This window comes from Tiliqua scincoides, chromosome 2, assembly GCF_035046505.1.
Source record: "Tiliqua scincoides isolate rTilSci1 chromosome 2, rTilSci1.hap2, whole genome shotgun sequence".
Lineage (NCBI taxonomy): Eukaryota > Metazoa > Chordata > Lepidosauria > Squamata > Scincidae > Tiliqua > Tiliqua scincoides.
In genome coordinates, this window is record NC_089822.1 from 89,079,882 (window position 1) to 89,107,710 (window position 27,829).

The 27,829-nt window shown below is 43.8% G+C and overlaps 1 protein-coding gene across 6 annotated transcripts in view; it reads right to left on the bottom strand.

Moving 5' to 3' along the window:
• The window catches only part of PALM2AKAP2 (PALM2 and AKAP2 fusion), a 287,822-nt gene that overhangs the window by 158,445 nt on the left and 101,548 nt on the right, over window positions 1–27,829 (bottom strand). For 5 of the 6 annotated variants that reach the window (XM_066616313.1, XM_066616312.1, XM_066616314.1 and 2 more), the window contains 4 exons: window positions 18,258–18,372; window positions 14,847–14,868; window positions 10,917–11,018; window positions 4,004–4,696 (listed from right to left, as the gene is read on the bottom strand). In XM_066616313.1, coding sequence (XP_066472410.1) covers window positions 4,004–4,696; window positions 10,917–11,018; window positions 14,847–14,868; window positions 18,258–18,372 — 932 coding nt within the window. The remainder of the gene's footprint in view (window positions 1–4,003; window positions 4,697–10,916; window positions 11,019–14,846; window positions 14,869–18,257; window positions 18,373–27,829) is intronic. The other variant, XM_066616317.1, reaches the window with a different exon arrangement.

Consider the following 27,829-nt stretch of genomic DNA (forward strand, 5'->3'; position numbering starts at 1 on the left):
GAATTTCATACACATTTGTATCAGGAATATCGTCACTGAAATAATAGTGGGGGACAGTTGATAAACAGGTTCATTGTAATTATGATAAGGACCAGATATTTTCAACTGGCCTCAAATTACTCTGTAATAATCTACACAGATCCTTCTTTCCAAGTGAGACTTCCTCAAGAGGCTACATTTTCATTTAAGGTTCTTAAGGAAGACACCTCTGTGGTACCAATCTGAAGTTACCATTGTGAATTATGGCCTTCAGTGAGTAAAAGTTTTCTCCTGAAATTCCTAGCACAGGACAACCCCAGTGGTTTCAAATGGGCATTGTGCAAGGCAGTAGATTGAAAAACGTACACCTCTGCATGTGTAAGATTGCCATGGGTCCATTTATTAAGAAATGTGTGTTTAAAACAGATGTTCTGAGGAAAGATCAACTATGGATCTCAGGCTCTCACGCACCCTTCCCACCCTTCATGGGAGGCAGGGAGAAACGTGAATGACCAAACAGGACATTATGCGGTTTTCTGAGTGTGGGATCTTTTCTAGTTTAGGATATTAAATGCTCAATCTCTCAAGGCTTGGAAATATTCTATGGCAAGGTTTCCCAAAGTGTGGGTCATGAGTTAGGCCCTCCCCCCTTGCTTCCAGTTGGCTCCAGATTGGAACCATTCTGAAAGCCTTGGGAGGTAAGCCACTCTGTTGGCCTCTGCAGGCTCCAAATGGCCTGCAGATGGGTCTGGACTTGACTTCTGATTTTCAGATGAAGAACAAGGTGGGTTGTGACACTGATAAGTTTGGGAGCCACTGTCTTATGGGATCTTGCATTTGATCTTCTCCAGCAACAGAGAAACAAGGTAGGTGTACACAGCGACCATGTGAATCATCTGAGCCTGAGGCCAGTTCCTATTATTCCCCCCAAGGACAATCCTGGAGGGGGAAAAAATGTTTGAATATGTTCAGTGAGGCAGCTGGAGTAAGGAAGGGGGCTGTCTTTTATTGTGACTTTTTAGGATTCACCGAGCATTTCTTTGTGCTGAAATAAGAAAAGGCTGTTTTGGTGAATTTTAGGAAACCAGTGTGACTGTTTCCAAGAAATATGAGTCAGTTGCAGCAAAGGACCTTCCAAGCTGCTCAAGTAATGCAAGAATGAATCCAAGGCCTCAATTCAGCCTATTCTTTTAGGTGTAGCATTCTTGTCTCTGCTGAAGAAGAGCTCTCTGAAGCTTGAAAGCCTGCATGCTTACACAACAGAGCTTTTTCCAAAGGAAGACATTGCTCCCCCTATTTTACTCCTCTCATACTCAGGACCAAGATGATGACAATGGTCATAGACAAAACCGGGGGGAGGGGGGGTCAAACATCAGGGCTGGATTCGGCCCCTGGAAATGCTATCTCTGACCTCCACGATCAATTAGGGCTCTCTCAGAATTGCCCTTTTATTATTATTATTAACAGTATTTATATACCGCTTTTCAACTAAAGGTTCAGCAGCACTGCTTCTGCTGAGTCTCTGGGGGCGTAATCCTAACCGGTGGTTATGCCAGCATAGGAGCCCCTGGAGGGTCACAAATGTGCCGTAAAGCACATTTGCACCTCTGTGGGAGGAAGCTGGGTCAGCGAATCCAGATGCGCTAATATTGGAGGCTGGCAGAAGCCTCTGCAGCAGCTTCCTCCCTGCCGCTTGTGCGAGCATACCCACGTCGACACAAGCGGCGAAGGTAGGCATGGGGGTGGGGAGGAGGCGGGAGGGTAGCGTTGCTGGGTGGGGGGAGGGTGGGCGGTGGGCGGCCCCAGGGGCATGCGCATGGGGACCCGGGGTGGGGCTGGTACCTGGCAGTTATGCTGGATCCCAACCCCCTTCCCCGGGGAGAATGGAGTGGCTTCGAGCTGCTCCGCTCTCCTTGGACTTGCTCCAGAGGTGGCGTAAGTCTGAGGAGACCCATAGGGGCACGCAGCCCTTACCCAGGGGTAAGGGGAAGAGCTTCCCCTTGCCCCTGGCTGAGCCGCTGCAGCCAACGAATCTGCGTTGGATGCAGTGCAAGCTTCCTGGCTTGCCTGCTCCAGTGCAGGTTTGGATTGCGCCCTAAGAGGGAGAGATGGAAGGAGGCCTCAGAAGGCAAGGAATGATACAGGAAAAGGGGCAGATCAAGAGGGGTGAGAGGGGGAGATGCTGCCAAGATACTAGGAGAGCCCAGTTGTCATGCGGGCTGCCCTTTCAGCATCACTACATCTGCCGAGGTGTCACTTTTCAGAGCACAGCTGCAGAGCTGCGAAGAGATGATTCTGCAGAAGCAGTGCTGCTAAAAGAGTGGCCTGTATGATAATTGGGCTCTCCCATATCTTGAAATTATGGTCAAGATTTGCAAATTTTCTCTTGCAGTTATTGAATTCCTACTTGAGAACAAAGTACTTATTTCTGGCCACCATCTGCTTAATGACATCACTTCCTGCTTAATTGTGTCACTTCCAGCCCTCAGCAGGCACCAAGAATGCTAAGTGGTCCGCTGTATAAAATGGGTTTGACACCCTTGAACTAAACTGACTTGATAAAAATGACTCACTGAGAACTGAGACCCTTGGCTTTTGGACTGTTTTTTTTTTTTTTTTTTTTAAACAGGAGCAGTATAAGTTATTATGGGTTCATATTTTAAGTAAACCATGAAAACATCTCTGTCACATCAGGGTTACAGCAGCCAAGCCACACACGAATGTAGGAAGTCATCAAAAGGTAGGTCATTAAAATTGGTATCTACACTTTGCTTGTGGTAGCCACTGGAGCACTTTCACAACACGCTTCTTTTGGTTTGAATGTAAAAAGACTGAGCAAATGCACAATACCATAAGCTGGAATTTTTAGATAAGGCCAAAAGGGGGGAGGGGTGGAACCACCACTCTCAATCTACAAGGCAGGAAAAGCATTCAACCTCACTTCTGATGACATCACTCAGTGGATATGACTAATGCTGTACTGTTGATGCTGCAAAATGAAACTCCAAAATGAAAATCCAGCACACAGTTATATGCACTTAAGTCCCACTGGTACCAAGAGTGAACTCCACTGAACCACACTCCATTCTAAGGGGAGCAATTAGTCAGGCACAGCTGCTGTGAAATGTTTGTTCCCCTCCATGGAGCTTGTGTAGAAGCCCTTCACAAACCCCAGCAGAATGAATGGAGGTTGTATAACAGCTGTGCTTGGGGGGTCAAGCCCCATTATAAGCAATCCACCCACTATAAGCAATCCAAGAGAAGCCCCAGTAATTTCCATGGGGCGGATATGGGAGCAAGTCTTGTTGAACAGTGTCCAGGGTTCAGAACAAAACAAAGCTGTGAAGTCATTTGGGGAAGAAGAAAGGGCTCAAATTTTTATGGTATCAAAAGAACAGCATGACCAAGTGCCCTCCCCTTGCCCGAGTAAAAAATAAAACCTATTTTTTTTAAAAAAACAATGACATTAAAATGCAGTTTAAGGCTCACATGTAAGTGAAACTTAAGAGTTCTGCAAAAATCCTTGGAGGCTGATCATACCTGCTAGAGATATATATATATATATAGTTAAATTCTTCATATACATTTATATGCAATACACAAATATGCATATTTTACCCACAAATATTTATGCATATTCATATATTATGTATTTATATAATTATATATAATTATAATTATTATATATAATTATAAATATATATAATATATATATAATATCTGTTTCGAAAGCGCTTTGTACACTTTCCATTGATGTCTCACCCTTTAAAAATAATCCTAAGACAGTGCATTTGGTGAGAACTCACATTTCCACAACTCATCTCCCTTGAATTGCTAGAAAAATCAGCGCAACCCAACTGCAAGGCAATGGAGGCAGTCACTTCCAGTTCACAGTACTGCAGTTAGAAAAAATACAGTGGAGTCTAAGGGAGTGATGGAGCAGGTGCTGCTCGGAAGAAGAGGAAGAAAGGAAGAAGTGGTCACATGACAATACAGCATTGACAGCGTTTTTTCTTTTCTGTACCTGGGACTTTTTCCATTGGTAGACTTTCTTCTTTACCCTCTGGCGAGGAGGGCTCTGTTGTGTCTGACAGCGGCCTCCCAGAAACCAGCTCGGCAGCATTTCCATCCATGGTGGACACATCCGTCACCGTCTTCTCCCGCAGTGACTTCTCATCGTCTTCGTCAATGAGGACCAGTTCGGCCTTGATTGTCTCATCGTAGCCCAGCACCTTTTTTGTTTCGTCTTCGTCATCAATGTTTTGGTAACCCATAAATATCATTGTGACTGGGTGATCCGCATTGGCTTCTGGGACTTCACCCCCAGAGAGTTTTGCTTGCTTTTGAGCGTTTTCAGAATGTCTTTTGCCAGCTTTGTGCACCATCTCGAGTTTTGCCTCCTTGAACAGCATTTGTTCATTTGTATGGCTCAGGTTTCCATCCGCTATTGTGTTCCTCTCTGATAGTGTCCCTCCTCTTTTGCTTGATTGTCCGGCTTTCTGAATAAGTTCATCTACATCCTTTGAGCTTAATTTATGCACTCCATTTTCTACCACCGTTCCTCCAGAGTGCATCTCATAGACTACTTTGGTACCATCGTCATAGACTTTGATTCCTCTTTGATGGGCTGCCTCTGGGCTAATGGGGGATGCAGAGAGAATCTTGGTCTCTCCTGTCTGTTTGTCTTTCTCCACATTAATTTCCATGCTGTACAAAGCTTGAATAGAAACAAGAGAGGAAGTGCATGTTACAACAACAAAAAGCATGTGAATGGTTAATTGCCAAACAGACAAGCAGACAACTGTGCCCTGCCCCCAGTGAAGCTGCTCCTAAAGCGCCAAGCATTCTAGGTTAGAGGCAGACTGTGAAAAGAAGCAGCTGTTATCCTATTAGGAGTAAATGCAAGTGGTGCTAGCCATACCTTCCGTGCATTAGAACAGATAGCTTCCTACATTATCTGCGTGCATGACATTCTGTTAAATTAGGGAAGCAACAAACAGGTAGGTCTATCAGTGTGTCTCCATGGTTCAAATTATTCCAAAACGTTAGGTTTGGTGCACATTCATATCCGGCTGCTTCAGAACTGGGGCTATAAAGTGTGTAACATTGATAGTCACATGAGCAACAACCATAGCATGGTGCATTTCTTCACCAGTTTCAGATGTACCTGCAGGCATTTGTCACTGGTGTAGAATCTCTATGTCATCAGGACTTTCTATATGTCTCATATCACTACACATTACATTTGCAGACTGTAATGTGGGAAGCATGGAAACAGTAATGTATGGACCAACCTGGAAATCAGAGCTGAAAGTATGCTGTGATTCTGCAGGAGTGCAGAAAAGCCATGAAATGTGGTGTGAGGTACAGAATCCAACTTCTTGAACATTTCAGCATTTATTAAAGAAGCAATTTTATAGACCTTATAGCAGCGATTTTCAACCTTTTAAACCTCAGGGCACACTGACAAGGTGCTAAAATTGTCAAGGCACACCATCAGCTTTTTGATAATTGACAAGGCACACCATGCTGCTGGTGGGGGGCTAACATCCCTCAGTTGCCCTGATAATAAATGACCCTCCCCCAAATTCCTGTCACACACCTGTAGACCATACGTGGCACACCAGTGTGCCAAAGCACACTGGTTCAAAATCTTATAGTGATTTTGGCTTATAGTGTGGTGGGCAATGTGTGGACAAAATATGGGGAATCATGCAAATCTGCTTGTGTTGTTTAAACACAAGTTGTAAATTTCAGCTTTTGTTGGTGTAGGATGTTGATTTTTAAAGCATAGAGCTCTCTTAGCATAGGGACACATAAAGATGTGCTTCCATGTTTCCTCTTATTAATATTTTCATCAGGGATTCAGGAGTTTTCTTCCAAAAGGAGAAAAAAAATGTCTGATTTCCCCTTATACAGGCAAATAAATTGAGGGGCCGCTCATCTGCAGAACAGGGAGATGTTAAAAGGAAATGGAAGAAGCAGGTTTATGTGTGCCTGAAGTGTACTTTAAGATCAACAATGGAGAGAGAAAGAGAAATTAAAAAAAAAAAAAAACCTGGCATAACAAGGAATTGCTTTCCAGCATTGTCAGACAGAACAGCTGCAAGATGGGAGATACATAGCCCATGCATCTTCCACTACCTGATCCAACCAAGCCTTATTCAAACATCATTGGATTACTGTACGCTTGCCTATTCAGTACTACTAGCCTTACATGAGATGAAACTGAACTGGTTCCATCGAAAAGTATTAAATTTGAGTGATAGGAGGATGTATGAAAGTTCTTTCTGTAGCACTGTATCTATGATGGCCTATTTGCATGTGCAAGTTGCCTCCTGGTGCTACAATCAACTGATGAGCATGCATGCAAGTATAAACTGCCCCCCAAATACACACAAAATCTAAGCTGAGATGAATGGATTAAGGACAACCTGTATTTTCATATAACCACATAACCACACAGTGTATCTCATTACCACAGAAATTTTGGTATTTCGTGCCAGGCTTTCACTTCATATGATGTTCTTCCTACAACCAGAGGTTCTAGTTTTCAGCTGGTAAACCACGCTATGATGGCCTTTTACAGTCCATGAATTGGATCCAACCGATCTCCCCATGTAAGTAATAATGTCATTAACAGGGAATCCTCTTATGATCATGGGGACACTGGCATCGCTAGGGGGTGCGGGGGGTGCGAGCTGCACCAGGTGACGCACCAGGGGGATGACGCGCCCTGGGGGAGGATGTGCTAACATTGTGGGGTTAGGAGCTACCATGTCATGCCATATACCGTTGGATGCAGAATAGCCAGTGGAGTGCAGTGCAAAAAAACAGAATTGAAATTGCTCCTTTTGTTCAAAAGTGATGGCCAAAAAACCGGAAGGTAAAAATGCATGGAGCCCTATGGAAAGTGAAAGTGAGCTGCAGCGTGCGTTTACTCGTGTGTAGGTGTACTTGCCATAGTGCATCAGAAAGGGCAGGCTGGGAGGAATCCAACAACACCACAATGGTCCTTAACCAATAAATGCAGCCCCCCAAAAACACCTGAGAATCTCCCTCGTCCCAGCTGCGAGTCTGAGCCTGAAACGGAGCCATGTGGCCGCGTTTACTCACGAGTAGGCGGACTTGTCTTAGTTGAGGCAGGCTGAGAGGCTCCAAGGACGTCAGAATGGTCCTCATCCAATGAGTGCAGCCCCCCAAAACACAGGAGAAGGAGGTTCCTCCCTCCCAGCTGCCTCCCTCCCAGTCTATGGAGCCCTATGGAAAGCAAACCAGCCTCACAGTTGTGTTTATTGCGAGTAGGCAGATGTGCCTTGGCTGGTGGTCATGCCAGGCAAAGGGGAATGTGAGGACACCAGAAGGGTCCTGATCGGATGGAGCTGGAGTGCAACAGAAGGCAGCCCCCCCCCTAAAAAGAACAAAAAAGAGGCTTGAGTGGTCAGGGGAAAGTTTTCTATTTTGCACGTGTGAAGCCAGGAGAGCCTTTATCTTGATGTGCCAGAAATAGAAGAACTTTAAACTGGGCACTGGGGAGGGCTGGAAATCTCACTGATTCTTTTTGGGGGTTGTTATTGCAGGCAGACTACAGAGTAAGCCCCATTGGCCACTATGGGACTTACTTCAGAATAGATTCACTTGGTGGAACAGGACTGGCTCCCCCTTATTTAATTATTTTATTTTAATTTAATTATTTATAATTATTTATTTTAATTGCTTGATGATGTCACTTCTGGCCATGACATCACTTCCAATGGGTCCTGGACATTGTCATTCTAAAAAGCGGGTCCCAGCGCTAAAAGTTTGAGAAATGCTGCAATAAGGTGTTAGTAAGTTGACACTGGTGTATGTGTGTGTGTGTGTGTGTGTGTGTGTGTGAGAGAGAGAGAGAGAGAGAGAGAGAGAGAGAGAGAGAGAGAGAGAGAGACTCTACAAGTTTTCAAAATCACTACAATCAGAATTTGGAGGAATAATACCATCATGTCATATACCAATCAATGAGTAATTTCATGCAGAATGCAATGAAACAATCCACATTGAAATATCTGTGTTCTAACAAAAGGTACAGCCAAAAAACCGGTGGAGGTGGGGCGATGGCACATCACCATGCCCACCTGGGGCACTGCCCCACCCACTACATGGGGTGACATGCAGGCCTCCCCCACCGGGTGACATGAATCCTAGTGACGCCACTGCATGGCAACCTTGTCTAAGGGAAGAGAAGGGACTGGCATATGCAGGAAAGAGGCAAAAACAATCCATGCGTCCTGAGACAATGCTTTTCTCCCATCTCTGATCTACTAACAGTTCAATATATTGTGTATTTTCTTTTAAACTAGTTTCTGTTCTGTCCTGCCCTTGGGGCTCAAAGGAGCTTAGGATCTGATTCTAAACATTTACAAAATCTCTCACATTACTGAGAATTTAGATGAAGTTTCAAGTACAAGAAAAAAAAATCTACACCTGGCTTGACTTTCTTCAGCTCATCCTTTCTTCAAAGTACATCTAGGAAAAGAATTCCTTCTCTTCCTCTCAAGTTACATAAAAGGCTATACGTGGTTAGCATTCCCTGAAAAGTCAGATAAAAAGGACAATCTTATGCTTATTTCTTTGGGAGTAAGTCCTAGACCTTGGTAGGGCCTACTTCTGAGTAAATTGCCAAAATACCAGGTGTCAAACATTTCCTAGGAACAACTGGATATAATAAAAGTGTGAAAAGAGGCATGCTACACAGCCAAGTTCATTAATTTGAAAGAGAATCGATTTGCAGTGCTAAGATGGGCTATGATATCCAAGGTACAGCTTGTAAAGCTCTTTGACAGTCTGATTAAAGGCCTGTAATAAAAAGATGAAAGCATCTTGTCTCTTGAACAGACCTCATTGCTCCCTTCCCTCTTCCCACCAAACACAGAGAGACCATAATGACCACTTTAGGGCTTATTGCCAGCTGTTGTTAAATTTACTGCATAGTCTCATGAGGACTCCACACAACGGGCCACAATAACAATCACTGAATACACAACACTGTGAAACGGGGAATACCTATGCTGTGCTCAATAGCTTGGCTATACACTTCAGAGATTAAATTAGATATGCTTTTTAGATCTGTAGTCACTTGTGAAGTAAGAGGGGTGATGGTTTGAAAGTGGGGCCCCTTTAGTTTGCTTCCTCTTTAGAAGCCTCCAGTGAGCTCTAAAAACTATTTCTATTTCAGCAAGCCTTCTGATTTTAGTCTTTAGCATCTGACACCTGTTGGTCCTATTGGTGCTTTTATTATTTATTGATTATTGTATATTATGCGCTTGCATTCAACCCCAGGATTGCATTGCTCAGGGGGGCTGCAGGGACTGAGATGCACTCACCAGCCCCTGCAGCAGCCGTCCTGGGGTGCAGGGAGCCCTGCGCTAGTGTCTGCAGGGCTCCCCAGCTCATTAGAAGTGAAAGTGGAGCGATTTTGTACTTCCGGTTTTGTAGAAGTGGAGCGCGATTGTTCCACTTTCACTTTCTGCAGGCTGGGGAGCCCTGTAGACACTCGCGCAGGGCTCCCCGCACCCCAGGATGGCTGCTGCAGGGGCTGGTGAGTGCATCCCAGTCCCTGCAGCCCCCTGAGCAATGCAATCTTGGGGATCGCGTCGCTGCCTCCTCCCTGCCTCCCCCATGCCCCTGCCCCTTAAGGGGAAAGAGACCAGGGCCTTCAGGCTGGGGTGTCGTAACATCCCAGTTTGAAAACAACTAATTTACGAGAACCAGGTCTTCTCTTCCCCTGCCCCAGGTTTCACCTCTTAAAAGAGCTTTAAAATTGGTATACCTCTTATTTTCACCAAGGCTGTCCACAAACTGAAAACATGCAATAAATCTCAACATTTTTCAGAAATAAACACATCTGCACTCAATGTAGTTTTGCTTTTATAAAAACAACAGAACAAAACAAAAACTTCCATGGGGCCCTGACAGGAAATAAATATCATACTAAAGCTGCTTTCTACATGCAAGGCACTGAGTTTCATTGGAATCAATGGGATGTAGGCTGCAGACCTGTCCACTCAAAATGTTGCCAATCTCCGAGGATTGGCCAAGAGTCTCCAGAAATCAGCGTCAGAGAATACTGCAAACAATCCTAAAGGTTCTAAGAAGGTCTCCCTGGCTACATGCCATGATATCGTGCTGGGGGAAAAAATAATCCCAGAAATAGCTTCAATTAGTTGCCAACCCTATGCGCACTTATGTGGAAGTTAAGTACCAATGAATTCAGTTGGTTTTAGCTTCGAGTAAACAGGCATCATAATCGGCAAACAATCGTGCCCAGAAGTCCCACTGAGTTCACTGGGACTTAAGTAGGTCTAATGTAATTTTTGGGTTGCATCTACAGACTCCTACCAACTCCTTCAGACAGCAGGCTGATGCTCACTGTTGCGCTACAACTTTGCCCGTGGTCATAAACATTCTTGTCCTCTATGTTTTTAAACTGACAGACCAAAATGGCTGAGTTTTCCTCTTGACTGCTCGTTTATACCTGAGAAGTATATTTTCTCCACGATAACTCATTCATCCTTTAACTCTTGTGAATTCTTTTCATAAGTAGCTACAACACAGAGAAACTTCTTTTTTAACAGTGCAATTCTATACATGTTTACTCAGAAATAAATCCCAGTATGTTCAATGGGACTTACCCCCTGGTATGTGTGCATAGGATTGCAATCTTACAGCCCAATCCTAACCACATTTTCCTGGGAGCAAGCCCCATTGACTCTAAAGGGACCTACTTCTGAGTAGACATTCATAGGATTGGGCTGTAAGTTGTTTACTAGTTATGCGCAATATGCCAAGTCTTAAGTTGTTATCTTCAGTTCAAGCTACATAGTCCCAAGAAACATACAAAAAAGATTATGTCTACTGCGTTGGCTGAAAGAACAAACAGTTGCCCCTTTGAGACTTACCAGTTACCCTGCTTATTCCGTCTTTCCCAGGAACTGGCTCCGTTGTTTGTGAATAGAGGGTTTGGAGTTCAGGGATCTGGGAGTAAATGTAATTTACTGCATCTAGTTGTCAGAGAGGAGGAAATACAGTTAGGGACAGCCTTACAAGCCCCAGAGGCTTCATCGCTTAGGCAGCAGAGTGTCTAACAACACCCCAAACAATAGACATCAGAAGCCAGAACACTGGATCAAAGCTAGCAAAATGCAGTGTCACTGTGCTTTGATTGCCATTCAATAGACTAGCTGAGGTTGGAGGTAATAACACCAGATGACTAAAACTTTTTCAGATGTATGTGCCCAATACCATGTGCCAGGAGCTTCTAGATTTTATCAGGTCACTGACCTCCACAAATTAAATAAATCAAACGAATTAATCTTGCAGCATAAAATCAAGACTCAGTAATGTGCTGTCCAACCCTAGCTGAAAGGTTATGCTTTTATCACCCACATGTGAGTTCTAATCCTTTCCAGGGTAATGAAAAATATTGTTTATTTATGGTTTTGGCTGCCTGTTCATGAGCTGGTGGGGCTCAAATTTGTTTCTACAGCAAAAATGTTATCTATTGAAGAATATCCATATTTGGTAAGATACAACAGCTAAGTACTGTATATTCATTTTCATGACTTTTTAATGCATTGCAATTTCATGTTTGTCTAGCCACCAGAAAGCATTTAGAGCTACAATAAGCAAGGACTTCTCAAACTTTCTGATTTAGAAAACAGCAGTCATGCATCAAAGAGTTGGCCATCTGCCCACCAATGTGAAAACTCCCCAAGGTCTGAATCCAGCTATTTAAGGGAACACTGCCTCCCATATGAGCTTCCCTTATCACTTTGGTTGGTCCACAAACAAGGATTTGATTCAGATATTTTGGATCACTGAAGTTATGAAGGCAGCGAAGAGAACCAGGGTCTGCTTCAAGGTTGTACCCCACTTGTGGAACTCCTTATTAGGGAAGCCCACTGACCTTCCTCCTTGATGACCTTCAAGGGACTAGAAAATTTTTTTTGTACGGGAAGTCCTTCAGTGAATGACCCACATTCTGTTTTTACTGCTTGGGTTTTACTTCTTTTTCCCAGTTTAATTACTGAATCTGAGAATTTAGACTTTAAACTATTAATGGTACTTTCATTTTTTTGGTATGATTTGCATTGTATTATTTTGCATGACATTATGATCTTTCAATCCAAAAGAAGCAATATAAATGATATAAATAAAATAAATTATGGTGTTCTTTTTCTCAAGATATGCCACTCTTACTGTTATAGGATACTTGATGCACTAACTCTTCCTTTACTGTTTACTGCAGAGTTGCTGCAGCATTATGCAGTGCACCAGATTGTAGTTTAGACACACTACTGAACAGGGTTGGGTGGAGACTCAGATGACTTCGACTCCAGTCGTGAAAACATGTGTTTTTCATGACTCATATGGACTCAGGTCATAAGAACATAAGAACAGCCCCACTGGATCAGGCCATAGGCCCATCTAGTCCAGCTTCCTGTATCTCACAGTGGCCCACCAAATGCCCCAGGGAGCACACCAGATAACAAGAGACCTCATCCTGGTGCCCTCCCCTACATCTGGCATTCTGATTTAACCCATTTCTAAAATCAGGAGGTTGCGCATACACATCATGGCTTGTACCCCATAATGGATTTTTCCTCCAGAAACTTGTCCAATCCCCTTTTAAAGGCGTCTAGGCTAGACGCCATCACCACATCCTGTGGCAAGGAGTTCCACAGACCGACCACACGCTGAGTAAAGAAATATTTTCTTTTGTCTGTCCTAACCCGCCCAACACTCAATTTTAGTGGATGTCTCCTGGTTCTGGTATTATGTGAGAGTGTAAAGAGCATCTCCCTATCCACTCTGTCCATTCCCTGCATAATTTTGTATGTCTCAATCATGTCCCCCCTCAAGCGTCTTTTTTCTAGGCTGAAGAGGCCCAAACGCCTCTTCAGCGTTTGGTCACACATGTCACAAGCCATGATGTGCATGTGCAACCTCCTGATTTTAGAAATGGGCTATGTCAGAAGGCCAGATGCAAGGGAGGGCACCAGCATGAGGTCTCTTGTTATCTGGTGTGCTGCCCTGGGGCATTTGGTGGGCCACTGTGAGATACAGGAAGCTGGACTAGATGGGCCTATGGCCTGATCCAGTGGGGCTGTTCTTATGCTCTTATGTCAAAAACTTGGGCACTGACTCTGAACTTGGAGGTTTTACTTGAAAAATGAAAAGACTCAAATAGATTTGAGTCAAGACTTGCTTTTGTGTGTGCTTGCGACTTCATTTTGTGTGCTTGCTTGCTCCCCCCCCTCACTTCAGGGACGATTTGCTTGTCAAAATGACTCAAAAAATGGCTCTGAATGGGTCACAGTGGCTGCCTGTTATGATTCTTGGATGACATGAGTCAAGGGGGTGGAGACTCAGGACTCAACTTGAGTCTCAGTGCTGTGGCTCCGGTACATCCCTGCTACTGAACTAGGCAATTTTGTGAGAATGGAATGTAGACCAGGTCAAGTGTTTTTATGTGCATTTACAGATGAAAATATTCACATATATGAGCTAAATATCTTTCCCAAAGATATGCTAAGAGCCAGTGGCAGTCTAAACAGAAATCTGAACGGGTAAAGTCTAAACAAGATTCTCAGATGGAAAAATGCAAAATCAGTGTCACCAATTGTGAATGGCACACGAATAGATGACTGTTTTATTTTTCAGCAATAAAAACAGAACAGGTTCTCAGGAAAGCTTGAGTTGATTAATCTATTGATTAAACCAATTAAAGACTGCAGTCTTAATGAAAGGAATATGAACACCTGGTTATAGTGACATTATGCTGGTAGAACAGACAGATATCTTGCTGCAAATGTTTGGTACTGAGAGTATTACACAAATTTTCAATTGATGTATGATGGCTTTAATCTTACTCTAAGGACACCAGTCACAGAACATACACTTCAGTAAAAACTGGGAAGTGTAAAAAAGAAAAATATCGCAATCAGCTTGAAGTCTTTGTTTTGATTAATGGGCCTTGCTTTGTCCCAACTCTTATCTACAGCTCTATGTACCTATCTTGCTGAGACAGACTCTCTAAGCTGGCCTGTAAGCAAGTGGAGACTATTGCTTCCTCAACAAAGACATGCACACGCATTCGTCAAAAAACCAAGGGAATACTGTGCTTTATAAATTATAAGTCTGAAACTGAACTGTACCTGGGAGTTAAAAAAAATCATGCTTTAGGACAAACACTGAAGAATCTAATATACAGGCATTTCTGTGTGGTTCCCACAATAAAGACAGAAAACAAATATTTATGACCACACTATGTTGCACATCACTTAGCAATAAACAGCTGCTTTGCATGTTAGGCAGTTTCTTGCCTGGAGCAAGGCAATAGCTTTTTGCAGTCAATTCTGGGGAAATCTTATCCAGAAATTGTTCAAGATGTGGCTGATTTCAGTAACGTCTTTGAAAATGCAGAACTCTGGTATCATACACGAGCATGATTTGTATCATAAAGTGAAGTAAATCTATTAAGCAGATCTTCTGGTGTCTGAGGGCCCAATCCTATGGTGCCTAGCGTAAGGCACTTTTGCTGACAGGAGACATCCAGCGTCGGCGAAGAGGCCTGTGCCAATTGGAGCTGGATCTCTGCGCTTAGGAGAATGCCAATGATGGGTGGCTTGAAGGCTTTTGGGGGCAGGGGGAAGGCAGGGAGGAGGTGAAACTGGGTGTAGCGTGGGCTGGGCGTAGGGCGGATCAGGCCAGGAGGGGGTGGGGACAGCAGCAGACCCACACTTTAGGAAAGGCTGGTGTAAAGTAATGCAAATCGAAAGTGTATATAATTATATCTCATATCTGAATGGTAGAAGAAAAATGCTTACCACCATCTTGGTGTGAGAAGCTCTGAAAAAGACAATAAAAAATTGGAATCAGATTTTTTTTTTTTACAATATGTGCATTTATATAGCACTTCAGCATTCAAAGTACTGTTATGCATTATATCAATAATACTAGCAATAATAAAATAAGCCAGTGTCCTACACAACATAGGATACACAACATGGGATCTTCCCAAGTTCCCCTTCTCTCCGAAGGCCGCTGAACCCCCTGAGAACTAAGAACCCTTCTAAGCATCATGGCATGTTGAAAATCAAGGACCCCCTTGCAGGGTTGGAAATGCTTTCTGTTGGGCACCAATCCTTTTGCTCCAAGCCACTGTATATGTATGGTAAAGGAGGGGCTAAAGAAGTCAGATACTAAATGCCCTTAGCTCAGCCACTGTGTTCGTGTCTGGGGCAAGATCTAAACTAGTGACTCACTGTTCACACTATTAGTCACAACACTAGATTAACTCTTAAGTTAGTGGCTGTGGTCACCACATGTCGTAATAAATTATGAAAGTGAAAAGTATATGTTGTGTGACAATATGCTTGAGTGATAGAGCTTCATTATAGTTTTGTATCTGTTTAATTGTAAGAGCTTCACTCACAAGTCCTGGGAATAGCATGGATGTGTTATCTGATTCCCTCCCTCCGAGGAAAAAAGTTAGTTTATATTTATAGTTATAGTTGGCAACCTTCAGTCTCGAAAGACTATGGTATCGCGCTCTGAAAGGTGGTTCTGGAACAGTGTCTAGTGTGGCTGAAAAGGCCGATTCGGGAGTGACAATCCCTTCCACACTGGGAGCAAGTGCAGTCTGTCCCTGGCCTGTCTCCCTGGCTATGGGCCTTCCTTCTTTGCCTCTTAGCCTCAGACTGTTGGCCAAGTGTCTCTTCAAACTGGGAAAGGCCATGTTGCACAGCCTGCCTCCAAGTGGGCCGCTCAGAGGCCAGGGTTTCCCACTTGTTGAGGTCCACTCCTAAGGCCTTCAGATCCCTCTTGCAGATGTCCTTGAATCGCAGCTGTGGTCTACCTGTAGGGCACTTTCCTTGCACGAGTTCTCCATAGAGGAGATCCTTTGGGATCCGGCCATCATCCATTCTCACGACATGACCGAGCCAACGCAGGCGTCTCTGTTTCAGTAGTGCATACATGCTAGGGATTCCAGCACGTTCCAGGACTGCGTTGTTTGGAACTTTGTCCTGCCAGGTGATGCTGAGAATACGTCGGAGGCAGCGCATGTGGAAAGCATTCAGTTTCCTCTCCTGTTGTGAGTGAAGAGTCCATGACTCGCTGCAGTACAGAAGTGTACTCAGGACACAAGCTCTGTAGACCTGGATCTTGGTATGTTCCGTCAGCTTCTTGTTGGACCAGACTCTCTTTGTGAGTCTGGAAAACATGGTAGCTGCTTTACCGATGCGTTTGTTTAGCTCGGTATCGAGAGAAAGAGTGTCGGAGATCATTGAGCCAAGGTACACAAAGTCATGGACAGCCTCCAGTTCATGCGCAGAGATTGTAATGCAGGGAGGTGAGTCCACATCCTGAACCATGACCTGTGTTTTCTTCAGGCTGATTGTCAGTCCAAAATCTTGGCAGGCCTTGCTAAAACGATCCATGAGCTGCTGGAGATCTTTGGCAGAGCGGGTAGTGATAGCTGCATCGTCGGCAAAGAGGAAGTCACGCAGACATTTCAGCTGGACTTTGGACTTTGCTCTCAGTCTGGAGAGGTTGAAGAGCTTTCCATCTGATCTGGTCCAGAGATAATGCCTTCTGTTGTAGTTCCAAAGGCCTGCTTCAGCAGGACAGCGAAGAAGATCCCAAACAAGGTTGGTGCAAGAACACAGCCCTGCTTCACGCCGCTTCGGATGTCAAAGGGGTCTGATGTGGAGCCATCAAAGACAACAGTGCCCTTCATGTCCTTGTGGAAGGATCTGATGATGCTGAGGAGCCTGGGTGGACATCCAATCTTGGGGAGAATCTTGAAGAGGCCATCCCTGCTGACCAGGTCGAAAGCCTTCGTGAGATCTATGAAGGCTATAAAGAGTGGCTGTCGTTGTTCCCTGCATTTCTCCTGCAGTTGTCTAAGGGAGAATACCATATCAGTGGTGGACCTGTTGGCTCGGAATCCACACTGTGATTCTGGATAAACGCTCTCTGCAAGTACCTGGAGCCTCTTTAGTGCAACTCAGGCAAACAACTTTCCTACAACGCTAAGGAGAGAGATGCCACGGTAGTTGTTGCAGTCACCCCTGTCGCCTTTGTTCTTGTACAGTGTGATGATGTTTGCATCCCTCATGTCTTGAGGTACTCCACCTTCTCTCCAGCAGAGACAAAGGATTTCATGCAGCTCAGTGACGATGATCTCTTTGCAGCACTTTAGGACTTCAGCAGGGATGCTGTCTTTTCCAGGTGCCTTGCCAAAGGCAAGGGAGTCCAGGGCCACGTGAAGTTCTTCTAGGGTTGGTTCACTGTCAAGCTCCTCCAGCACAGGCAGGCACTCAATGTTGTTCAGCGCTTCTTCGGTGACTACATTTTCTCTGGAATATAGCTCAGAGTAGTTTATATTTATAGTAGCAGATATGATCTTCGAAGAAACACTATGTTAATAGGAAGAACAGCCCAGAGAAGCCAATCCATTTTCTTGAATAATCTGTGGATATTCTTTCTGTGACTGCAAGAACTCTTCAAAGCCAAACTGTATGTTCTTACTTAGGTCTGCAATTTGCATTTTTTCCTCCAAATGCTTTTCTTTTCTCTGAAAATTTTCAACAAACCAGTAGTGCTGTCTGACTTAGGGCACAATCATAACCCACTTTCCAGCACCGACATAAGGGCAATGCAGCTCCGAGGTAAGGGAACAAACATTCCCTTACTTTGAGGAGGCCTCCGTGAGTGCCACCCAACTGCAGGATGCCACTCACGTCCCATTGGCACAGTTATGCCAGTGATGGAAAGTTGGTAAGGATTTGGGCCTAAAATTTTATATTATGCCATATACAAAATTATGGAGTTGTTTATCAAGGATCTTAAACATAGCACATAAATGTAGGACTGTATCATCAGGTGTTCCATCCATAGATCATACATAAATTCCTGGAATGTCTGTAGTGCATGATAATTATACATAAATAATATAAACAGAATTAACATTATTTCAGTGGGTTTGGATTTTGCAAAACTATATGTATATAAACTTGAATTCCTAAATAAACATACTTTCCCAACATTTAACATAGATCTGAATATTAACAATTAATAGTATTTGATTCAAATTTAAATATTATCTAGTTTGACTTCTAGTTGTATATTGAATAATCTTTGCTTAAATTTAAAACTCTTTAACTCCTAATGTGCAGTCTTAATATCTCCTGCTTTGATTATAATGCTTTCTATGAAAATTATCCTTTTTTTACCTTTTGTAAGTCCTCAAAGGATTTCTCTGTCTCCTTTAGTTTCTCTAAGATGATTCGCTCTTTGGCAGATATTTGAGATTCTTCACTTTCTAGCTTGCCTATTTCTTGTTCCAACCTGGAAAATATAATAAAGAATATCTTACTGTTATCAGAAGGCATGTTTTTTTTTCGTTTCCTAGCCATAAAATAACTTCTTTCGCTGTTCCATTTTGTTAACATAAATGCTGTACGCATCTGTCTCAAGATGTGCCAGTTTCATAGTGTCTCACAGTGCCACTAGCATTGTCATGTTAGTTCTACTCCAAACACAGGAACACATCCCATATACATGTATGTCACTTGGGCTGCAATCCTATGTGCACAGTTACATGGAAGTAAGTCTCATTGAGCTCAATGGGGCTTACTTCTGAATAGACATGCAGAAGACTCCACTGTTGGTTTCTTCACAACTGATCATTCAGCTCCCGATGCAAATACAGCAACTGGGTCATTTAAAACCAAGTCCCATCCATCTAAATTTTAGACCACTTAATGCTAATACCACTCAGCTCCTGTCATAGGATATCTGATTTCCAATTAACCAGACCAGCACAGACATGACAAGTACTCCAAGAGCTCTTAGCCTGCTTTCAGCTCAGTGCACACTATCATATGATGTGTTCCAAAATTCTCCATCCCAATTTAATCAGGCAAGGGCCACTGAGAAGCAGGTAGACAATGCAGATCCTCCATAAATATGGTGTCACCATGTGGCAAAGCCAAATGACAAAGAGCCCAATCCTATCCACACTTTCCTGGGAGTAGGTGCTCTAAAAAGACTTACTTCTGAGTAGACATGCATAGGATTGGGTTGAAAGTCAATGGCACATGAACATTAAGAGTTGCACACTGCATGGCATCTGCTTGGGCTACAGAATGTAGCATATGAGATAAGAGGTCTGATCTGGACAGGAGGTCTGGTCTAGAGGGTAGAGCCTCCGTTAACCCGAAGATAACATCAGAAGGTCACCAGTTTGAGGACACCGGCAGCTCCCTGAACGGCTGAGAATGGTGAGACCTTGAAGCAGCTGACAAGCCAGTTGAGTGATTCCACCTGCTCTTGGTGTGAGCAAGAAGTGTCTTGGCTGCCCTCCATGTGAGAGATGGAACTGCTTGTCAGCCTGCCTGGGAGAACTGGAGGCCAGAAGTGAGACCAAACCAGGAAGATCCATTCTGAAATGTTGTTGGTTCTTGAAAGAGAGAACTTCTATGTTTGTAAAAATCCCCTGAGGGATTTAGAAATGCCTGCCTATGTAAACCGCCTTGAATAAAGTCAGAGTAGTAATCCGATGACCAGAAAGGCAGTATATAAATACCTGGTTATTTATTATTATTATTATTATTATTATTATTATTATAAGAAGAACCATTTCAAATGAAAGCAGCCATGCAGTGTGCCTTAAGGGGCAAGTATCTTCGTTGGCCAGTTCATGAAGAAACCAAGGAAAATGGCAGTGCTGGAATCCTTCACTCTGGGATCCTGAGGAGTTCCCTACTAAAGATGCTGGTAGCAACCAACCACAGCATTCAGCATCAGCCGTTCAGAAAATTACACACAGAATATCCCTACTGTATTGGTTTAGGAGTTGGAATTGGTGTTTTTGCCTGGAAAATCACCACTTGACCAAATCAGTTAGAAAATAAAGCTAGGAGGGTGAGATGTTTGAACAAAGTGAAGAAAAATAAGATAAAGCAGTAGTTCTCAAAGTCATTCTTGGACTTTGTTTGGAAGTTTAGGGGGGGAGGGCAGCAATGCAATCACCACAATTGTGCTGCTGCAAGGCAGGGAAGGGTTTTTTCACTTACCTGGGTGTCACTATGGCCCTCTGCAGGGTCTGGGGAATCTCTGTAGCCCTCCCCGAGGCTTGAAAACGATGTAAAAAGGAAAAAAAAACACCACTTCCTGTTTTGGGATGAAAACTGGAAGTGGGTTTTTTCCCCTTTTTATAACATTTTCAAGCCTTGGGGATGGCTGCAGAGGGGTCGCAGGCTCCCCAAACTCTCCAGAGAGCTATAGCAACTCTGAGGTTGTTAAGAAACAAACAAAACTCTTACTTTCCCAGCAGCACAACATACTGGGATCATTCATACTTTAAGCAAAAAAATGTCTGTTGTGTGAAGCACCATTACGTGAAAGCATTTTTTGTGGTCTCCCCACATGCGTCTGTGCATGCAACCTTTGAACTGGGAGTTCAGTTGCATCCCTTTTATTGAAGAAGAAGAATGTTCTTAACACACTGGGTAGCATTTGCCTGTGAAGTAAAATGCAGCATCCCCTTGGTTTGGAATTTACAAATCCTCTTAGATGGATTCTGTATTCTAAGGGCTCATTAAACCACAGTGGCATCGATCCCTTCCCTTTCCCATTTCATCCAGCTTAGTGGCTCTGGGTTAATTCTGCTTTTCTCTCTAAAGCCAGGATTGCCTCATTAGCTACTTTTGTAGTTGTCTAAGAGAGAATATAATCAACCTCTGACTTTTATTTTTGTCCTTTTGTCTTTTCCAAAGAATTGACTCTATTGTCACCTTTAGTTTTGTAAAAGGTTGGCTGACAATGTTGTCCCTTGGCTTTATTCTCTCAGATTACAGGATGGTTCCTCTCCCTCTTCAATCCATAGGGTTATGGCTGAGCCAGCATTTCCGCATGCACAAAGGAATTGGTACCCTACGTACCAGTCTTAAAACTACAAATGCAATAACTATGTGGATGTGGAAGTCAAATCCATGTGCTACCAACAAACCCTGTGTATTCATTTACAAAACAGGAAAGATGTATTTAAAAAAATGCAGCATCTGAATTGGCTCTTAGTATTATGGGGCGGGTGGACTAATGCTCATTATTAATATAATCTGCTTATACAGATTTGGGTAGAGCTGAGCAAAGAGTCTGACCCAGCCAATGTTAAGAACTTCTAAGTACCAGTTGTTTCAATGTGAGCAGTGGCATCACTAGGGTTTGCATCACCCGGTATGGGATGCCAGCACGTCACACACCCCCCCCATGCAGTGGGCAGGGCACCACCCCAGGTGGTGGGTGTGGTGACATACCATCACTCCGCCCCCACTGGTTTTTTGGCTGTACCCTTTGATAGAACAAAGAAAGAACACATTCTGCATAAAATTACGCATTGATTGATATACAACATGATGGTATTATTCCTCCAAACTGTGATTTGGTCACTAGTGGTGTCACCACCACCCCTTACTAACACCTTATTGCAGCAGTTCTCAAACTTTTAGCACTGGGACCCACTTTTTAGAATGACAATCTGTCCAAGACTCACCAGAAGTGATGTCTTGGTGGAAGTGAAATCATCAGGCAAATTAAAATAAATAAGTATAAATAATTAAAGTAAAACAAATAATTAGATAAGCCAGCCCTGGTCCACCCAGTGAATTTCCTCTGTAGCCTGCCTGCAATAACACCCCCTTCCAAAACCAGTAAGGTTTTCAGCCCTACCCAGCACCCAGTTCAATTTAAGAACTTCTGTTTAAACCAGATCACTGTCAGGATCCACTTAGCTTTGCAAGTCTCAAAAAAGTTCATCTTATCAGCTGAAGCCTCTGTTTTGATCCTTTTGGGGGGGGGGAGGCTGCCTTCTGCAATACTTGTTTAGCTCCAGGTGTATAGGATTAGGACCATTCTGGTAGCCTTGCACTCTCCTTCACCTGATCTTCTACATAGCCAAGGTGCATTTGCTTACTCGCAAGTAAAAGTGACCGTGAGGCTTAGTTTTGCTTTCAATAGGGCTCTATACATTCATCTGCTTGGAGGGAGGGACTTCTTTCTCAGGTGTTTTTTGGGGCTGCATTCATTGGATCAGGACCATTCTGGTGTCCTTGGATTCCTCTCAGCCTGCCCTTTACGACAGACTAAAGCACGTTCACTTACTCACGAGTAAACACGTGATAGGCTCACTTTCACTTTCCATAGGGATCCATGCCTTTTTTGTTCTCCAGTTTTTTGGCCATAACTTTTGATAGAAAGGAGATATTTCACTCAGGTTTTTTGCATTGCATTATGCTCGAAATTCCACATCCAACGGTATATAATATGATGGGGTTACTCCTAACCACCACGATTTTAGTGTGTCACCCCCCCAGTGCACGTCACTCCCCTTGTGCATGTCACCTGGAGCAGCCCGCACCCCTCGCATCCCCCTAGCGACACCACTGAATGTGAGAATAATTGGTCTAGATTGTGGCAGGGCTGGTTCTGTCTTAGAGAAAGACTTATACTTTGCTAGATTGCTGACTTGTGAGGGACACTAGAAACCCAGGAGATTCTTTTCAACAATGGTCTTTTCCGCAGTATGCCACACACGTAGGGTCCAGCAAGCTCACAGTACAGATGCTGGGAAAGAGATTAGTGGTGTGCCCTGTGGTTGTGCTTTCCATCTCTCTCTGTTCCAGCTTGCCACTGGAAGCCGGTTGGCATGCTTTTGCTTTGGCTAGAGGATAAGGAAGCTGTGGCAGGGTTGCTTAGTGGGACATTTTGCATTTGGGTTCTGATGTGGCAGTCATGAAAAATGTGCACATAAACCAGGCCCTGGACTGTGGCCTTCAGGAACATGTGGCAGCAACTTTGCTGCAGCTAAACTAACTGGATAAGAGGCACTTTTTCAAGTGGGTGCCCCTCTTTTATTTAGCAGAGGAAGAGTAACTGGCCCTCGTCACCCCAGCAGTGTCTGTTCTAGTGGCTATCTGCTGGTATTCTTTTGCATCTTTTTAGATCGTGAGCCCTTTGGGGACAGGGAGACATTAGTTATTTGATTTTTCTCTGTAAACTGCTTTGTGAACTTTTTGTTGAAAAGCGGTATATAAACACTGTTAATAATAATAATAAGCATATCTGGGCCAGGACAGGGTCCAAATGGGAGACCACCTGGGAATGCACATAGTGCCATCAAGGAGGAAAAGTGGAATATAATCTTTCAATCAGTATTAACGTATAATGTCCCTGCAACCACTTTATATGGTGGGTCAGTATCATTATCCATATATTGCAGATAAAGGGAATGACTTACCCTTGGCTATGAGTAGAAGTGAGACTCAAACCAAGGGCTTTCTGACTTGTAGCTCAGCTCTTAGCTGCTCTGCTATGACAAGCACAAAAAGATGCATCATAATAGTCCCAAGTTGGTGAGCTCTGCCTTCTTCCTTACAAAAATGGGTTTGGACCTTTTCTTTTTATGCTAGCAAAGGCCTTTCCTTTCTCCCTCCTCAGCAAAAGTAATTTCTCACCCTGCTCGTCTCGTGTCCTGGCTATTCCAGTCCTCTTTGGCCCCTCACCTTCACCCAACACTCTGCTGTGAAGGTCATTCATCTTGCTTGCCACACCAGTGATGTCAAGCCCCTCCTTAAATCCCTCTGCTTGGCACCCAGTCTGCTCGGGTATTCAGCACAAACTCCTTGTTCTGACTTCCAAAGCTTCCCATGGCCTTGCGACTTCCTCTTTCTCAGCCCTCAGAGGCTGCTACATTCCTGCTGGTGCCCTTCGTTCTTTCAGCTCCACCATCCTCAACTGTCTGGAGATGACGTATATATTTATTTATTTATACAGGTATTTATATACCGCCTTTCTTTGGTCGTCAGATTTCTCCTCAGACTTTAATCCAAGGCGGTTTACATAGGCAGGCTGTTCTAAACCCCCATAGTGATTTTTACAATTGAATAGTTCTAGTCTTTCATAGAACTCTTCATTCCAGCTGGATTCCTTCCCAGTCTGGCCTCTCTCTGGCCCTTTGCCTCCCACGCTTCACTTGACGGGAACTCCTCTCTGCCACCAAGGGTCAGCTCATCAGTATATCAGCGTATTGTCAGTTCTGGGGTACTTCTGGTTGTTTTGAACTGGCAGCCTCAGATCTTCAGGCATACAAGGTGGCAGCTCTACCAACTGAGCCAGACCTCCTGCCCTCAGATGATTCTGTGCTTTCTTCTTTGCCCCCCTTTCACTTGGAACTGCCCTCTGGAAGATGTGTGGGATGCTTCCTTGCTCAGTTCCCTCAAATCCCTTCTTACAACCCACTTCTTCACGAGGTCTTTAGCACAATGTTTTGATTCTTTTTCCTACTGTAACTAAGTACATGTAATGGAAACAATGGCATATGCGTTCCCTGTTGTCCCAAAAAAAGGTTTCACTTAACAGTCACCCAGGCCTCTGTGGCCAGAATAGTAATTGGGCAGCAGAGCTTCCCCCATGTAGCAGGTTGTTTAACCCTTGATGCACACAGCCTAATCTACCCTGTCAGTTTCATGAACTGCCAAAAATTGGGTAAGATCCACTGGAAGGCCACGAACCCACACTTTGGGAACTGCTGTTCTAGATTATGAATTCTTCAGAGCAGAGGGGGTGGTTGTCACTCCATGGGAAGTGCCATGAGTGTTGATGACATTGTGGTAAAAGACATGCATGGCAAGACATTCTGATAAAGAGGTGGGCAGTCTGTTCAACAGTGAGGGCTACACTGGAAATGTATTAACCACAGGGTTACTGCTCTATTTCAAAATTGATTGATGTTATTAATATAGATTTCTCACTGCTACCATGGGTGCTAAGGCAGAGTTGGTAGCCGTGTGTCTTAATTGGCAAAGTGATTTATAGAATCAAATTCTTGGGGGAAAAATGTTAGACATTTGAAGCACTGAAGAACAGAATGAATGGTATTTACCTGACCCTACTACCCTTGCTTATTATTCTTTATAGTTTTGTAAGCAAGCATGAAAGCACATAGGCCAGAGAGATTTGTCTGAATGTACTTAGGTGCCAAATGTATGTAATGAAACTGAATCAGAAAAAAAACCCTAAATGTAAATTCTAATGATTTCAGATATATACCTCCAGTGAAGTCATTCTTCTTTTGCAGCCTCAGCCAATTAAATCAGATACTTCATATTAAATGGGTAACATACAACTAGAGTCTCTGAGAGAAATTTTATCAGGCATTATAGTTTCATTTGGGCTCCTTTGCAAAGGAGGAGGGGTGAAATAGAGTAGGGGAGGTGGTGATGGGTGAGGGGAATGGGTCAGGAAGGGGCAAAACAGAGTGGGGGGGAGAGGAGAGACAGCTGGAAAAGTCTTTGGAGCCCAGGTCTACCGATCCATGTGGCATTGGCAACTAGATACAGTAATACAGAAAACCAAACACACTTCTAAGGGCACAATCCTAACCAGGTCTACTCAGAAGTAAGACCTATTTTGTTCAATGGGGCTTACTCTCAGGAAAGTGTGGTTAGGATTGCTGCCTTAGGGCCAAATCCTATCCAACTTTCCAGCCCTGGTGTAGCAGTGCCAGTAGGGTGTGCACTATAACCTACAGTGGGAGGGTAGTTACAGAGACCTCCCCAAGGTAAGGGAACGTTTGTTTTCTTACCTCCGGGCTGTATTGCAGCTGCACCAGCACTGGAAAATTGGATAGGATTGGGCCCTTAGTCTCTCTAAAATCTTTTAAATATAGAAAATCTTGCAGAAAATTAGCATCATTATATTTAGGCTCACACTAGAATGGAAAGTGTCCTGTGCATACCAAAATTTGCTTCTCAGCAGCTGTAGTCTTGCAGCTGTGTCTCTGAGCTCCTATACACTCCTTCATGGTAAGCAGATCCACAAGCCAAAGAGCTACTGCAGCAGGCCAATTCCTCCCAGATTTGACACTGTGTCATGTATGCATTCCTCGGTCCATCATATATGGCTTGACAGTAGCTGCAGTAGAGAGCAACTTCATGCTCATGGTAGTGTCCCCAGCATCTTGTAAAGGCAGCAAGTCTGAGTAGATAGGAAAGTGTTAGATCCCAGGAAATTTCTGGGCCCCCTCTATTGGCTCCTGGGCTGCCTTTTTGACTCTGAGCCTGGGTACAAATTACTCACTTTACTCACCTCTCCTAGGCCCTGCATACAACAGGTAACCAATGTAGAAAAATGAGCCACAAATTAATGAATAGTACTGAATAGAAAATTGTTCTGCAAAAGTTATGTATCTTCTGAACATTAAGAATGCATCAGTTCTTTGTTGCAGTTCTAACAGAAACTGAAATCCAGATGTTACTTGAAGTGAGCATCCAGCTGGATCCAAAATCCTGCTTAGATGACTTGAGTAAAAATGCTCTTTTCTTTCTGGGAAGGCAAGGGGCTGATGAATGAAAAAGTCACTCTTAATAGAGTTCCTCTCACGCTGGATTCTTTGGATACATCCAGCAGTACTGCTGCTGCTTCCTCAGAAGCTGGTGGGGTGGTCTGGGGGTGAATTGCCTTCTAACAAGTAAGAGACGCCTGGCTATCAGCGGGTAGTTGAGGGGGGTATAATGCTGTTGTACAGTACAAGGCAAACTAAGAGATGTTCATGCTACCATCTGTTCTCACCCCTGACAGAAGAGATTTCTGAGAGATGCCCATCTGTGCTGTCTTTTTAAAATCTTTTTGGTTTTTGGTTTTTCTTCTTCTCCATTCTCATGAGCTGTTATCCATGAGGCTCCTGCTGCATAACTTTCATTTCCAGCTTCTCTACAGTACTCCACTTTTTAGAAAGTAGCATTGTTAACACCACAGATGGCCCAATAGCTCCTTAGAATGTGTTCTATTACCCTGTTATTAGACACTTACAACTGAGAGATCAAGCCATTTTGCTCTCCACATGTTGTTCCTGGAAAGTGGGTGTCTTCAGACAGTGGTTCCCAATTGTACTATGTTCACGGCACCCTGAGGTCATGGAGCCTTGTTGTGGCAGCACCATTGTCCAGCTTTCTCGGTGTCACCTTCTCCCAGTGCCATCTCACGAAATCCTGCTTGATTCAAGATAGTGGTGCCTGAGAGAGCCAGTAAGATGTCATCGGGTACATCATTTGGGGCCCCTGTGAGCTTGCCGTGGCGCCCTTTGGCACTTCGGCACACAGTTTGAAAACCATTGTCTTAAGACATTATGGATTCTCTCTCTCTCTCTCTCTCTCTCTCTCTCTCTCTCTCTCCAGGATGTGAACTTTGGCTGAAGTCTGCCTAGAGACTTTTCCAAGGTGATTCAAGAAAGACCTATCTGACCAAATTTGAACCTGCTTCTACCAATTGGCATTTGCAAAGTATTTCCTCATTTGTTTTCTCCCTTGCCTTTCAGCGGAATTTTTAGTTTCTTTCTGCTGCATTTTCTCCTCATCCAAACCCATCCCCAAGAGCAGGTTCATTTCCTCCTTGAAGGACATAAATAGCCTGGATGTAAATATTATTCTTCCTCTAATGCATCTATTGTTTAGAACAGCTGAATCGAGACAATGTAGCTATGTACCCATGGGCCATACTGTTGCCTGTTTGTTGTTTGTTCTGCACACAGTTTGTATGGCCATGCTCAGGACCTCCCACCTGAAAATAAATAGGCCATTATCTTATGGAAGCGATAAAGAGCCAAGTCATCAATATTTTTATATTACTGAACTGATGATATTCTTGTATTAACATTGCTGTTCTATTGTTTAACATTGTGTAAGCATTGTGTGCTTGCCATCTGAAGTGAAGAGGAGCTGATGGATGAGAGGACTCTGAAGGTGGT